This window comes from Rhinolophus hipposideros (genome assembly GCF_964194185.1).
Source record: "Rhinolophus hipposideros genome assembly, chromosome: X".
Lineage (NCBI taxonomy): Eukaryota > Metazoa > Chordata > Mammalia > Chiroptera > Rhinolophidae > Rhinolophus > Rhinolophus hipposideros.
The window spans coordinates 55,599,968-55,616,053 of NC_138046.1; the positions used below are offsets into that span (position 1 = coordinate 55,599,968).

General features: G+C 42.4%; 1 protein-coding gene across 3 annotated transcripts in view; it reads left to right on the top strand.

Annotated features, from left to right (window-relative positions):
• LOC308494496 (nuclear RNA export factor 2-like) overlaps positions 1-16,086 on the top strand; it is a 96,805-nt gene that overhangs the window by 32,404 nt on the left and 48,315 nt on the right. For 2 of the 3 annotated variants that reach the window (XM_081042267.1, XM_081042270.1), the window contains 11 exons: positions 6,887-6,996; positions 8,807-8,843; positions 9,242-9,310; positions 9,396-9,451; positions 9,593-9,700; positions 9,820-9,878; positions 9,982-10,097; positions 10,193-10,235; positions 10,798-10,870; positions 11,389-11,571; positions 12,424-12,693. In XM_081042267.1, the coding sequence (XP_080898393.1) occupies positions 6,887-6,996; positions 8,807-8,843; positions 9,242-9,310; positions 9,396-9,451; positions 9,593-9,700; positions 9,820-9,878; positions 9,982-10,097; positions 10,193-10,235; positions 10,798-10,870; positions 11,389-11,563 (846 nt within the window). In that variant the 3' untranslated portion in view covers positions 11,564-11,571; positions 12,424-12,693. Of the gene's footprint in view, positions 1-6,886; positions 6,997-8,806; positions 8,844-9,241; positions 9,311-9,395; positions 9,452-9,592; positions 9,701-9,819; positions 9,879-9,981; positions 10,098-10,192; positions 10,236-10,797; positions 10,871-11,388; positions 11,572-12,423; positions 12,694-16,086 lie in introns of those variants that run through there. The other variant, XM_081042269.1, reaches the window with a different exon arrangement.

Genomic DNA, 16,086 nt, shown 5'->3' on the forward strand with positions numbered 1-16,086 from the left:
CCCAGAGTCAGCTCTACTTCCATCACAATATATTTGATCCCCCTTACCCTCATCTCCCACCCCCACCCCACTTACCCTCTGGTAACCACTAAACTATTGTTTGTGTCTATGAATTCTTGTTTCTCATTTGTTTGTCTTGTTCTTTTGTTGTTTTTGGTTTATATACCACATATCAGTGAAATCATAGGGTTCTCTGCTTTTTCTGTCTGACTTATTTCGCTTATCATTATACTCTCAAGATCCATCCATGTTGTCACAAATGTTCCAATATCATCTTTTCTTACCGCAGAATAGTATTCCATTGTGCATATATACCACAACTTCTTTATACATTCATCTATCGAAGGACATTTTTGTTGTTTCCATGTCTTGGCCACCGTAAACAAAGCTGCAATGAACATTGGAGCACACGTGTCTTTATGTATAAATGTTTTCAAATTTTTTGGGGTAGATACCCAGGAGAGGGATTGCTGGGTCATATGGTAATTCTCTTCGTAATTTTTTGAGGAACCCCCACAGTGCCTTCCATAACGGCTGTACCATTCTGCATTCCCACCAACAGTGTATGAGGGTTCCTTTTGCTCCACAGCCTCTCCAACACTTGTTGCTATTTGTCTTGTTGATGATAGCCATTCTGACTGGGGTGAGGTGATATCTCATTGTGGTTTTTATTTGCATTTCTCTGATGATTAGTGATGTTGAGCATTTTTTAATACGTCTATTTGCCATTTGTATGTCCTCTTTGGATAAATGTCTCTTCAGGTCCTCTGCCCATTTTTCAATTGGGTTTTTTGTTTTTTTGTTGTTGAGCTTCATGAGGTCCTTGTATAGTTTGGATATTAGCTCCTTATCGGAGGCACTGTTTGCAAAAATCTTCTCCCATTCAGTATGTTGGCTCTTTATTTTGTCGATACTTTCTTTTGTTGTGCAGAAGCTTTTAAGTTTCATATACTCCCATTAATTTATTTTAGCTTTTACTTCCATTGCGTTTGGAGTCAAATTCATAAAATGCTCTTTGAACCGAAGGTCCATAAGTTTACGCAGTTTATTGTGTTAGGTCTTTCTTTTATGCAGTTTATTGTGTCAGGTCTTATGCTTAAATCTTTGATTCATTTTGAATTAATTTTGGTACATGGTGACAGATAGCAATCCAGTTTTATACTTTGGCACGTGGCTATCCAATTCTCCCAGCACCATTTATTGAAGAGGCTGTCTTTCCTCCATTGCATGTTTTTAGCTTCTTTGTCAAAAATCATCTATCCATATTTATGTGATTTTATATGTGGGTTCTCAATTCTATTCCATTGGTCAATGTGTCTGTTTTTCTGCCAATACCATACTGTTTGATTATTGTATCCCTGTAGTACAAGCTAAAATCAGGGAGTGTGATACATCCAGTATTGTTCTTTTTTCTTAAGATTGCTTTGACTATTCGGGGTCTTTTGTGGTTCCAAACAAATCTGATGATTTTTTGTTCTATTTCTTTCAAAAATGCCATTGGGATTTTTTTTTTTTTAAGATTTTATTGGGGAAGGGGAACAGGACTTTATTGGGGAACAGTGTGCACTTCCAGGACTTATTCCAAGTCAAGTTGTTGTCCTTTCAATCTTAGTTGCTCAATCTTAGTTATGGAGGGCGCAGCTCAGCTCCAGGTCCAGCCGCCGTTGTTAGTTGCAGGGGGCGCAGCCCACCATCCACTGCAGGAGTCGAACCGGCAACCTTGTGGTTGAGAGCCCACTGGCCCATGTGGGAATCGAACCAGCAGCCTTCGGCATTAGAAGCACGGAGCTCCAACCGCCTGAGCCACCAGGCCAGCCCCCACTGGGATTTTGATGGGGATTGCATTAAATCTGTATATTGCTTAGGGTAATATGGCCATTTTAACTATGTTGATTCTTCCAATCCATGAGCATGGAATGTCTTTCCATTTCTTTGTGTCTTCTTCAATTTTTTTTAAAAGTGTCTTATAGGTTTCAGCATATAAATCCTTCACATCCTTGGTGAAGTGTATTCCTAGGCATTTTATTCTTTTTGCTGCAATTGCAAAGGGAATTTATTTTGTATTTGTTTTTCTGAGATTTCATTGTTAGTATATTGGAATGCAATGGACTTTTGTACGTTAATATTGTAGCCAGCAACTTTACTATATTTGTTGATTGTTTCTAATAACTTTTTGGTGGAGTCTTTAGGGTTTTCTATATATAGCATCAGGTCATCTGAAAAGAGTGATAATTTAACTTTTTCATTCCCAATTTAGATGCCTTTTTATTTCTTTGTCCTTCCTGATTGCTCTGGCAAGGACTTTCAACAATATGTTGAAAAGCAAAGGTGACGGGACAGCCCTGTCGTGTTCCTGAACGTAGAGTAAACGGCTTCAGTTTTTCACCATTAATTATGAGATTAGCTGAGGGCTTGTCACAGATGGCCTTTATTATGTTAAGGTATTTTCCTTCTATACCTATTTTATTAAGTGTTTTAATCATAAATGGATGTTGTATCTTGTCAAATGCTTTTTCTGCATCAATTGATAGAATCATATGATTTTTGTCCTTTATTTTGTTTATGTGATGTATCACATTGATGGATTTGCGGATGTTGAAACATCCTGGTGCCCCGGGGATGAACCCCACTTGGTCGTGATGAATAATATTTTGAATGCATTGTTGTATTCGATTTGCTAGAATTTTGTTTAGGATTTTTGAATCAGTATTCATCAGAGATATTGGTCTGTAGTTTTCTTTTTTTGTGTTGTCCTTACCAGGTTTTGGTATCAGGGTAATATTGGCCTCATAAAATGAGTTAGGGAGTACTGACTCTTCTTCAGGTTTTTAGAAGAGTTTCAGCAGGGTTGGTATTAGATCCTCTTTGAAGGTTTGGTAGAATTCACTAGTGAAGCCTTCTGGTCCTGGACTTTTGCTTTTGGGAAGGTTTTGGATGACTGATTCTATTTCGTTACTGGTGATCGGTCCGTTTAAATTTTCCAGTTCTTCATGGTTCAGCTTTGGAAGGCTATATGTTTCTAAGAACTTGTCCATTTCTTCTAGGTTATTGAATTTGGTGGCATATAGTCCTTCATAGTATTCTTGCATGATCCTTTGTATTTCTGTGGTGTCCGTGATAACTTCCCATTTTTCATTTCTGATGTTGTTAATTACTGTCATCTCTCTTTTCATCTTAGTGAGTCTAGACAAGGGTTTGTCGATTTTGTTAATCTTTTCAAAGAACCACTCTTTGTCACATTAATTTTTTCTATTGTCTTTTTGTTCTCTATTTCATTTAGTTCTGCTCTGATTTTTGTTATTTCCTTTCATCTGCTGACCTTGGGTTTTACTTGTTCTTCTTTTCCTAGTTTTTCAAGGTGTAACATGAGGTTACTTATTTGGGATTTTTCTTGTTTCTTGAGATAGGCCTGCAATGATATAAAATTCCCTCTTAAAACTGCTTTCGCTGCATCCTAAAAATTTTGATAGGATGTGTTTTCATTGTCATTTGTTTCTGTGTATCTTTTGATCTCTCCTCTAATTTCTTCTTTGATCTAGTCGTTCTTTAAATGTATGTGGTTTAATCTCCATGTGTTTGTGTTTTTTCCTGCTTTCTTTTCGCAGTTGATATCCAATTTCAAAGTCTTGTGATCAGAGAATGTGCTTGGTATGATTTCAGTCTTCTTAAATTTGTTGAGGCTGATTTTATGTCCCAATATATGGTCTATCCTTGAGAATGTTCCATGTACACTCAGAAATAATGTAAAGTCTGATGTTTTAGGATGAAGTTCTCTATATGTGCCAGTTATGTCCATTTCATTTAATGTGTCTTTAGGGCTGCTATTTCTTTATTTATTTTCTGTTTGGATGATCTATCCATAGCTGTCAATGATATGTTTAGGTGTCCTAGTATGATTGTGTTTTGGTCAATTTCTCCCTTTAGTTCTGTTAGTAGTTGCTTGGTATATTTTGGTGCTCCCTGATTGGGGGCATAAATATTGATGACTGTTATGTCTTCTTGTTGTATTGTCCGCTTTACCATTATGAAATGTCCATCTTTGTCTCTTGCTATCTTTTTCACCCTGAAGTCTGTTTTGTCTGATATCATTATGGCTGCACCTGATTTTCTCTGGGTACCATTTGCTTGGAGTGTCAATTTCCTCCCTTTCACTTTGAGTCTATGCTTGTCCTTGTAGCTGAGATGTGTCTCTTGGAGACAGCATATGGTTGGGTTTAGTTTTTTGATCCAATCTGCTACTCTGTGCCTTTTGATTGGTGAGTTCAGTTCATTTACATTTAGGGTGATTATTGATATTTGAGGATTTCCTGTCATTCTATCTTTAGTTTTCTGGTAAGACTGTGTCTCCATTGTTTCTTTGCCTTTTTGTTGTTTGTTATTTCTGTGTGGTGGTATTCTATGATGTTTCCCACTGTTTCTTCTTTTATTACAGTATATATTTCAGTTTGGATTTTTTTTTAGTGGTTACCCTCAAGTTTATGTAAAAGAAAGTTTGATATATAGATTATTCCATTTTCTTCAGCTTGTTTACTTTCTCCATTCCTATATTTCGGTCTGGGCTTTACTCTCCCCCTTTGTATGTTGCCAGAAATTGTCCCTGTTGATTGTGGTCGAATAGCCTCTGTTAGTATTTCTTGTAGTCTAGGTTGTTTGTTAGAAAATTCCCTCAGCTTCTGTATGTTTGGAAAGGTCTTTATTCCTCCTTCATATTTAAAAGATATCTTTGCTGGATATATTATTCTTGGCTCATAATTTCTCTCTTTCAATACTTTGAATATATGGTTCCACTCCCTCCTGGCTTGTAGAGTTTCTGCTGAAAAATCTCATGATAATCTAATGGGCTTTCCTTTGTAAGTTACCGTCTTCTTTTCCCTGGCTGCCTTGAGGATTCTTTGTTTGTCGTTGATTTTAGACAGCTTCAATACAATGTGCCTTGGAGAAGGCCTGTTGGGATTGAGGTAATTAGGTGTTCTATTTGCTTCTTGGATTCGAGGATCCAGTTCTGTCCACAAGTTTGGGAAGTTCTCATCAACAATTTGTTTGAATATATTCTCTGTTCTTTTCTCTCTTTCTTCTCCTTCTTGTATGCCCATTATTCTTATATTGCTCTTTCTGATAGAGTCCGAAAGTTCTTGTAGAGTTCTTTCATTTCTTTTAAGTCTCAAGTCTTTTTCTTCTTCCATCTGTGTAATTTTCAGGTTTCTATCTTCAATGTCACTGATTCTTTCCTCCATTTATCAACTCTACTACCTAAGCTTGTTATTTCATTATTAATTTCATCTATTGTGTACTTAATCCCCAGAATTTCTCTTTAGTTCTTTTTTAAAATTTCAATCACTTTCGTAAAATGCTCATGTTGTTCTTTGATTGCGTTTCTGAATTCATTAAATTGCCTTTCTGTGTTTTCTTGCATCTCGTTGAGTTTTTTTAGAATTGCAATCTTGAATTCTCTGTCATTTACTTCACATATTTTCATATTTTTAAGTTTCTTTTCTGGAGACTTTTCACTTTCTTTCTGAGCTATCTTGTTGCCTTGGTTATTCATGATAATTACTGATTTATTATTTCTATTCCTAGACATCTACAGGAGTGGCTTCTGCAACAGGTCGATAGGAAGAGATCTTTCTTTTGTTTGCCAATACTTGTTGGTAGAATGTTTTATGTTCTCTCCGACTGCAGCCATTTTTTCCTGTGTCACACAGTAGTGATATGTTTTCTCTGCACTATTCCAGCTTCTCACACAATTGGGGTATTCCCTGGGAAATGGGCTTCTCCTCTGTTAACAGTTGCCTGAGTCATAGGGCGCCTCGTCTCTGTGGGGATGCGGAGAGCTTTTGAAGTTCCAAAGCTCTTTCTGAACCAGATTCAGAGCCCGTATGTTTCAGCAGTTCTGTTTACTCCTGCAGGGATCACCGAGATAGGTGGGTCCGGTGGCGGGGTGTGTTGTGAGAGGTGGCCCAGAGCAATGGCTGGGACCACTACCACAGCTGGTCCTGCTTCCACAGCTCCCTCCCTTTTGCTGGAACTAGTTGGGCTGCGAATCTGTGTCTGCGGTCCACAGTTCTCAGAACAGCAAATGTCTTGTCCTTTTGATCTGACACTGCTACTGTTCTGCTTCTAGCACCGGGCAGGTGGGGGCGGGGCGAGCTCTGGGAGGGTAGGGAGGGGGCGGCCAGTCTCAGTGCCTATGGTTTCCGTTCTTTGCTTGGCATTGAGGGCTTACACCACCGTTTTCAGCCTTCTTCTCTCAGTCTTTTCTCTGAGGTCTCTGCCATGATCGTTGTGTTCAGCCGTGCTATATGCTGCCCCCTCAGCCCTGTGGGCCGTAAGTGGAGCCCTAGCTTCTGAGTCCTTCCTTCTCCCGCAGCTGCAGTAGTTCCGGGATGCAGCGAGCTCCGAGCACTGAGCTAGGTCTGAGTCCAGCGCCCACGCGGCTCCGTCTCCGCACTTCTCCCTTCCCTCGTCCCCTGCTCGTGCGATTCTCCCACCTTTTAGGTGAATTCAGTAGTGGGCCTCTTCATCTTGGGTGTGTGCTGTGCAGGGAATCCTTTGTGGAGTTATTTTTGTTCGATTAGTTGTAAATCCCAGGGGAGCTTTACAGAGGCTCACCTCACGCCGCCATTTTCATGACTATTACCAGATTTCATTCTTATGGCCGATGAATACTCCACCATATAAATGTACCACAATTTCTTTATCCATTCGTTACCAATGGGCATTTCAGTTGTTTCCGTGTGTTGACTATTGTGATTCACGCTGCAAGAAACATGGTGGTGCATATATATATATATATATATATATATATATATATATATATATATATATATATGTATATATATATATATATATTGGATTAGTGTTTTGTTTTTTTCTCCACATTTCTCAGCTGGGTTCTGTCCGGGAGTTGGACAAAATGAAAGGTCTGAAGCTCGAAGAGCTGTGGCTGCAAGGGAACCCCTTGTGCATCACCTTCCCAGACCAGTCCACCTATATAAGGTCAGTGCGAACCCCTGTCACCGTTCGTGGAGAATTTTGTCCTCTTGAAGCCTGAACTATCTCTGACAGTGTCCATCTACAGAAAGTGGCAGCCCTGGTCCTCTGGGAGGACCACAGGCTCTGCCTTCTCTTTTCTGTTTCTCTCACCTGTGCCTACAGGTCTGTTCTTCCTCTGACCTGCTCACTTGTTCTCCTGGTTTGGGTTCTGATTCCTGACTCTGCACCTAGTTTCCTCTAATATGCCCATCCAAGAGTGTGCTCCAGGAGGCAGTGCTACCCCTCCTCACCAGTACTACAGGATCCAAGCTTTGAGGCAGATGCCGGTGCTCTGCACTGAGAAGGGACCTCCAGCGCAGGCCTCATGCTGAGACAGGCCTTTTTGATTCTGAGTTTATATAGTTTCCCTATCCTGTTTTGGTTGGAACCCCCTTTCCCATGCTCTAAAATCGTCTCCCCTCAAATCGCAGGCTGACATGGGGACTTTGTGCACCATGGTGATGTGTCTGCCAGGCAACATCTGTTCCTTTGGCCCAATGCCAGGAGATGGGCCCTCCTTAGGAGATACCAGGGTTTCCTGAGTCAGGGCCAGAAGTGGGTTACCACCAGTGAGCACAGGGCCTCCTGAGGGAGCAATGGAAGGCAGAAGGTGGAGGTGGTTGAGGAGACAGAAGGATAGACCTCTCAGGGGCACTGCCCCGCCCTCCTTTCACACATCACATCTTCCTGCCTGGGCCTTCAGAGGAGCCCTGGGTAGCCCGACATGGATATGATTCCTCAGGCAAGGGATCAACTAAGACAGGCACAGGGGCCATGAGGAGAGCAGATGGTGAACATGGGAAGAGGCCACAGACTTTCTACCCCATGCTGAGCTGGGGCGGACCTTTTACCCCTTCTAGGGAAGGTCTCCTGACCTGTGGCTGCTCCGTTTCCCCTGCCCAGTTCAGACTGACCTCCCAAAGGTGACAAAGGTTCAAACAGCATCTAGTGGTGCATGTTTTCCCTTCCTACCTGCTGTCTTAGGACCAGGTAGGGGAAGGTGACGGAAAGGTATACAGACATAAGGGAAACATTTTTTCTTTCTTCTCTCTTTCCTGACCCCACCCCCATGGCAGAGCTTCTTTCCGTTCCCTTTGCTTTCTCTTTCTCCCTTGTCTCTACTCCCCTACGTCTCCCCCATCACTCCCCTCCTATCTTCACTCCCTTTTTGTCTTCATCCCCCTCTCTTTCCTTCCCTTCTTCCTGCACACTGCCTCAGTCACCCCCCTGCCCCGGCCTCCCTGCCCATCCCTTGGGTGTGTCCTGGCCCTGACAGAATGCTGGACCCCCAGTGAAGTAGCAAAGCCCTGGGCTCCCACCCCATTCGCTCTTCTGTCTGGAGCCTTCAGTGGGGACCTGGAGGAAGGGAGGGAGGCAGAAGGGGGAAGAAGCCCTGGATCCTGGAATCCAAATGCTGCTTTGTGTGGCACTGGAGAAGGGAGTCAGGGCAGTTTAGGTGGGAGCTACCCAGTGGACAGGAGGGGGAGGGAGGGAAGAAGAGAAAGAAGGAGGGAGAGAGAGAAAGAATGGATATGAATGTGAAGCTGTGGAGAGAGATGAGACTGCATGCTTCAGACATCCCATGTGACAGCTGCTCAGTGCTCAGCAGGGGAGTGGGCCCAGAACCCTAGAATTCAGAGGCTTCGAGGGGCAAAAAGGGCTGCTGGGTGGGCAGAACACACTGGTATCTGTTTATGTCATCAGTGTTTTAGCTAAACGGAAGCGTTACCACAAGAATTATCAACCACTCCTTTCTATTTTTGGTTTTGGACAGTGCCATCAAGAACTGTTTCCCCAAGTTGTTACGCCTGGTAAGTGCCTACATTCATCATTGTCTCTTACTAGCATTGACGACCTCCACACCTGCCCTCAAGAACTTTGGGTGTTGTCTAGATTACGTGTTTGCATCAGACCCTTACCCATGTTAAGGGACATGAACTCCTAAAAAAGACATGAATATGGTCTCTGGAAAATGTACACACACACACACACACACACACACACACACACACACACACACAGAGAATATAACAGTAGAGACTTCCAGGACCTCAGGATGAAGACGCCCACTGTAATCATGTCCCTGGAATATCCAGGGTCCTTTCGCACCAGACCTGTGACCCTCACCCTCTCCTGGGCCCATCCTTTTCCTGATCATCCGGGACCACCTCCCTGGTCTCCATTGATGACTTTCTCTTCTCTTCTCCAGGATGGCCGGGAGTTATCTCCACCAATTATCGTTGACAATGACAGACCCTACTTATCAACACCTTGCAAGGTAAGAAAGAAGCATCAAAGAATATTTGGGGTATTGAAAGGGTGGCTTTATCAGCAACATAGTCTTAAATGTCTTTTGATTCTAGGAAAGCTATAAAGGATCTGAGTCACTGAAGAGTCTAGTCATCCAGTTCCTGCAAGAGTAAGTACCGCTGGGACCACCAAGAATGGGGAGGGCTGAGACAGACTGGGTCATCCGTGCACAGATCTTCTCATGGGCATTTTCAAGTTCTATTTGAGGTCCACACCATAGAGATAGACTGCCTTCATTGTTCCCCCACAGATACTACCTTATTTATGACTCTGGAGACCGACAGGGTCTCCTCGCTGCTTATGACGACGAAGCCTGTTTCTCCCTGACCGTTCCATACAACCCTGAGGATCCAGCCTCGTGAGTATCACAGCTCAGGACCTGCTCTTGGGCCATCTGGCTCCCCAGTGTACCCCAGTCAGCTTCAGGAAACACCCACACTGGCCAGACCACCACCTCCTGTTCCTCTTTTCTCCTAGAAGCAGCTTGTTTGAGTACTTCAAAGATAACAGGAATATGAAGAACCTCAAGGACCCTTGTGCGTGTGTAATGGGTTAGATTGGGCAGGGAAAGGGGGCATGAAGGGGTCAGTCATGGGGCCCAGGGTGTGGCAACCATGACTTTCATTGTCCTCCCCACAGACCTGCGGGTTCAGCTGCTGAAGCATACAAAACGTGACGTTGTGTGCTCCCTCTGTGTGTTGCCCAAAACACAGCATGACCTCCTCTCCTTCGTGGTGGACATGTGGTTCCAGACGGTGAGCACGTGTTTCCTCTCTGGGGCAGGCCCAGAAAGCTGTAGGTGGGTAGGAAGCATAGGTGGTGACTGAGCACCTGGGCCCTTCCCTTTCAGGAAAGGATGCTCTGCTTCTCTGTCAATGGGGTGTTCAAGGAAGGTGAGTGTGTGTAGACTCCCCTCTCCAGATGTCCCACAGCTGTCTCCCCCCAGAAGGGCTCCCTCTCTGAACTCTGCCAAATTCTTTATCCCTCCCATTTCCTTCCTATTCCCTCTGTGTTCTTCCGAATCCCTTCTGACCACAAACCATCCTGGTCAGACCTGCATCCATGCCCACACAGATTGGGCGTTAAGGGCACACACTGTGGCCTTTGAAATCTGTTGTCCTAGATGCTTACTCTGAGAACTTGGGCCCATTACCTAACCTCTCATGTTTCTCATTTGCAAAGTGGGTCTAATAATGCCCACTTCTTTGGTAGCTGCAAAAAATGAAACCTATGGACTTGTGAAGGGGTTGTCCCAGGGCCCAGCACGTGGTAACATCCCTGTCAGTGAGAGCAGATGGCCCCTATTGTTGCCTTCCCCATCCCCCACACCCTGATTCCCAGTGAACAGTTGTTCACTTTGGCATGAGTGTTAAGCCAGACCCTGACAGGGGAAGGCAGTGTGAGCATGTGAAGCATGTGTAAATCTAAGGGGCTGTTGTTTGTTTTTTGTGGAAGTGGAAGGAAAGTCTCAAGGTTCTGTGCGTGCCTTCACCCGGACATTCATCGCTATCCCTGCCAGCAGTTCCGGGTGAGTCCTGCACTGTGGGTGGGGACACACAGCCCAGCCTGGGCCCAGGGGTGTGGGAATGTACATGTCCTTGGGGTTTTCTCAACATTGTGGGAAGCCAACAGGTAGATCCAAGCAACAGTCCAGCATAAGGGTTAAGAGCACGGGCTCTGGGGTTAGAGCACTGGGTTCTCTTTCTGACCTAGCATTCACCAGGTTGTGACCTTGGTCGAGTCACGTGACCTTTCTGTGACACAATGTCTTCCTCTAAAAATGGGATTAGACTGTCTTGTCATGTAAGCTGTTTTACAGAGTAATTGCTTTGGGTTTAAACCTGTAAAGTTAGTGAAGCTGGTAGAGAATCTCTCCAAGAGTGGGCTCTGTGAGAGAGTCAGAGCTAGCAGCCAAGTAACCTGGGGGACAGGCACAATTGGGGTATGGAAGGAATCTGGTTGCTGAGTGGCAGTGGGAGCAGGATCCTTGGTGGGGATGTGGGGTTGTATTTCCGTCAGCTCTCTGAGGACCCATTTTCCCTCCAGTATATTCATCGTGAATGATGAACTATTTGTGAGAGACATCACCCCCAGCAAGACTGAAAGTGCATTCTCCATCCAAGTGCCGGCACCCATATCAAGCTCTGGGCCCAGCCTCTCCCAGCAGCAGCAGGAAATGGTGCAGGCTTTCTCCACCCAGTCTGGGATGAGTCTCCAGTGAACTCAGAAGTGAGTGCTGGCTGTGCATGTGGATAGGAGGGAGCTGGAAGGAGCAAAGGAGTGAATAGTGGGAACTCGGACGTGATTATCTTAAAATCTCCTGTTTCGTACAAAAGTTTGCCTGTGAACAATCCCTTAATTTTATACTAATATATTTAAATATAATATAAAACCCAGTTTTCCTAGTGTACATCCTGTTTTGAAACTTGTTTTATTTATTAATTATTAGCGCCAGCATAGTTTCCTCTCAGTATATATTAAGCTACCTTGTTCCTGCTAAGATCTGTGTATTAAACAATTGAATGCCAGTAGGCCACAAGTTATTGTTGATAGACATTTGCCTTGTCACTACTTTTTCAGTATTACATGCAGTGCCACCTGCTCATTATGGTACATACATCTTGGAGAATTTGGAGGTTTCTTTCTGTATCACAGATTTAGCAATAACATTGTGTGGTCAGAGTGTCTCCATTTTGTCCTAAGTGAGGTCATCTGTCCTCCCTCAGGTGCTTTCAGTACAATGAATAGACTATACCGGAACTACATAATTCTTTTTTTATTATTAGTTTCACGTGTACAAATCAACATAGTGATTAGACATTTACACACCTCACAAAGTGATAACCCCAACAAATCTACTACCCATCAGGCACCGTACATAGATATTACATTACCATTGACTATATGAACTATAAAATTCTTTACTCGTCAAAAAGTAAAGTCTGAGAATTCAGAGATGAAAGGAAATGGATCTCCAGGCTTTCAGGAAGGATAATGGGACAGAAGTCAGGTGGCCTGGGGATGAACCTTAGGGCTCCTGGCTCTGTTATATTCCCCATTCTCTCTCTTGACTTTCTCTAGTTGAAGGAGGCAAGATTCCAGAGGAGGCCATCGTGTAGTGACCTGGAATCTTGGAAACAAAGCCCAGTAAAGGAGCCCTCAGGTGTCCTCATCTTCATCCTCGTCATACTTGTTATATCTCTTTTCCAACCTGAGGCCACATCCATGTCTAAGGTTGGAGCCCGGCTGACCAAGAAGCCAAAGTTTACCTTGAAGCCTGTTAGTTGTTCTGTATTTTTCCCACTCATGATCCTTGTTCATTTTCATATTAAAGAGTGGCATTGAACATTGCATTCTGTGTCTTAGGTTGTTCTTTCCCTGCCCCAACCATGAGCCAAAGGGGCCAGGACCAGCAGGTCCCATCTCCCCCTTCATCCATGGCCATCTCTAGATCAGGCCTCCACAGTGCTTGAAAATGATAGAGTAGAGACTCCATTCCTGGACTACCTTACAATCCGAGCTTTGGTCCCTGTATCCTGATACCCTTCTTTCTACCACTTCACAATAACTCACAAGCTGTGACACTCACTTTTGTAAACAAACTTAACATCTTTAGCAAGTGGAGTGCCATATGTATTGCAGTATTCATGGATTTCTTAATCATTTAACTGGTCTAAAACCATGCTAACGTTTTTAGTAGGTTCTTATCTTATTTTTAATGTATCACTGACAAAGATTTTGAGTGTTGTGTGCCTAACCCTCTTTTCCCCACAATTCCTGTGTTGTTTTTTTCTCTTTCTTATTTTGAAATAATTATTGATTTACCAAAAGTTACAAAAATTGTGCAGGGAGGTCATGTGTATCCTCCACTCATATTCTCCCAACGATAATGTCTTGCATTACAACAACGCAATATCAGACTAGGTAATCGACTTTGGTATATTCCACAGAGTTTGCTGAGATTTCACCAGTTCCACCTGCGCTCATTTGTGTGTTAGAGTGATGCACTTTTATCAGCTATGTCGATTCTGTAACCATCACCACAAACAAAATACAAAACTTCCATCTCCGCCAGTTTCCCTCATGCTTCCCTTTATAACACACACACCTCTCCATTGCCACACATCCCTAACCTCTTTCAAACATTCTTATAATTTCAAAAATGTCATGTAAATGGAATCCTATAGTGTACAACCTTTTGGAATGGATTTCGTTCCTTCAGCATAACTCCCCTGAAAGCCATCCAAGTTAAGTGTATCGATAGCTTGTTCCTTTTTATGTCTGAGTAGAATTCCATGCTGCGGGTGTACCACTTTGTTTAACCATTCATCTGTTGAAGAAACATTGGGGCTATTTTCACTTTTATACTATTATGTATAAAACTGTTATGAACATTCATGTACAGGTTTTTGCATGAACACAATTTTTTTATTTCTCTGTGAAATTGCCCATTGCGCAATTTCTGTATCATATGGTGATAGCATGTTTATTTTGTTAAAGAAGATACCAAATTGTTTTGCAGAGTGCCTGTACCCTTTTCCAATCCCATTAACAACGTAAGAATGGCTCATTTTATCTATAGCTTTGTCTGCATTTGGTGTTGTCAACATTTTTTAGCCATTGTGATAGGTGTCTTTAATATTCCGTTGTGGTTTTAATTCACATTTTTATGATGGCTAAAGATGTTGAATGTCTTTTTATGTGCCTATTTGCCATCATTAAATTATCTGTTCATGTCTTTTGCCCATTTTCTAGTTGTATTAAGTGGCCAGATGTAGCTCTAGAGAGCCACCTTGACTGAAGCTAACAGAAAGAATGTGAGGCTTCTAGAGACTCATTTTTCTTAGCTGGGAGGGCAGAAGTGGGGCTGAAGCTACTTAAGGTGCCTCCAATTAGGATTGAACTTAGATCTAGAACAGGACTAAGACGTGGGGGAATCTCTTGGTCCATCTGTAAGGATCTGGTTAGGGTAGAAAAATTAAGATGTGGGCTGGGGGTAAAAGAGTGGAAGGAGGGCAATTCGGGGAGAAAATACCTTCTAAGTGATGCTAGTTTATCACTCTCACCGAGCTCGATATGATTCAGAAAACTATTCTCTTTGATATATAGTTTTCATTTCTGGATATCCATTAGAATCCCCTCCAATCGCCAGACTCAAGCAATTGAATCAGAATCTCTAGGAGTAGTCATCAGTATCTTTAATGTTACTAAGTTGAATCTAATGAACTACCAAAATTGAAAGACTTCTCTGATGGTGTATTAGTTTCCTGGGACTGCCTTAACAAGATTTTCCTAACTGTTTCTCTATTGATGTTTACATGGTTTGCTATGCTTGTCATAGTCAGTCGATGATTTTCCCTCACAATTCAATTAACTTTTGCAATGTTTTCATCAGTTTTGCTCATTACTGGATGCCCTGACCTCTCTTCTTCAGTGACGCATTCTCTCCCCTAAGAAAAATGTTTAATCCACTTGTGCACTGCCATTTTCTTCATGGCATTATCCTCATTAACTTGGTCTAACATGTCCCTGATATCACTTCTACTCTTGCCAAGTTTAACAAGAAATGTGATGTTTGTTTATTGCTCAAATTCAAGCTCAGTCATTGTCGTGACGGCACAAAAAACATGCAACAACAATAATGAATGCCTCTCAGCAAGACACTGTCCATGTCAGTGTCTTGAACACAGCCATGAGACATTGATATACTGAGGTTATGAAACCTTACTGAGATGTTTGTACAGTGCTGCCAATGTAAACGCATGGTGGGAAGTTAGTGAACCTCATTGTCAGACCTCATACAAGCCCAGGAAGCACAGAGAGTCCCAAACAAAATGAACCCAAGAGGCCCACACCAAGACACATCATAATTAAAATGCCAAAGGTTAAATAAAAGGAGAGAATCTTAAAAGCAGCAAGAGAAATGCAGTTAGTTACAAAGGAGCTCCTCTAAGACTGTCAGCTGCTTTCTCAACAGAAACTTTGCAGGCCAGAAGGGATTGGCCTGAAATATTCAGTGATGAAAATAAAGAACCTACAACCAAGATTACTCTCTCTATCCACCAAAGGTATCATTTAGAATTGAAGGACAGCTAAAGAGCTTCCCGGAAAAGAAAAACCTAAAGGAGTTCATCACCACCAAAGTAGTGTTACTAGGTTAGTGCAAAAGAAATTGAGGTTGTTGAAAAAAAAAATTCAACTTTTTTTTTTTCTGATCAGATGTGATCTAAAATATGTTTATTTTTTGCCAATTTAAACATTACAATAGTGACACAATCTCCTTATAATAATTCAATAATACATAAATGAGAATCCCACTTTACTCATCATATTACTCACCCTGTCTCCCTAGAAGTAAGCACTGATGTAGTTCAGTATATACATTTCCAGTCTTTTTTTTTCTTTTTTTTAAATTTATTTGTTAGTTTCAGGTGTACAAGACAAGGTAATACTTAGACGTTCATCATTTATATCCCTCACACTGTGAACGCCCCTCCCCCCATCCACTATCCCTCCGACCTCACACTGAGCCATCACATTATATATATAAAATTATAGTTGGCATTCATTAATGTTTAGCTTCTGGTGTACAATGCCATGATCAGGTATCCACAGTATCCCTGAGGTGGTCTCCCAAATAAGACGCATGTCCATCGGATACCCAACAAAATCTTTACATTATTGAATACCTTCCCCAAATTAATTTTCAAAAAACCCTGAGGCCATCTTGTGGTTACCAGCTGC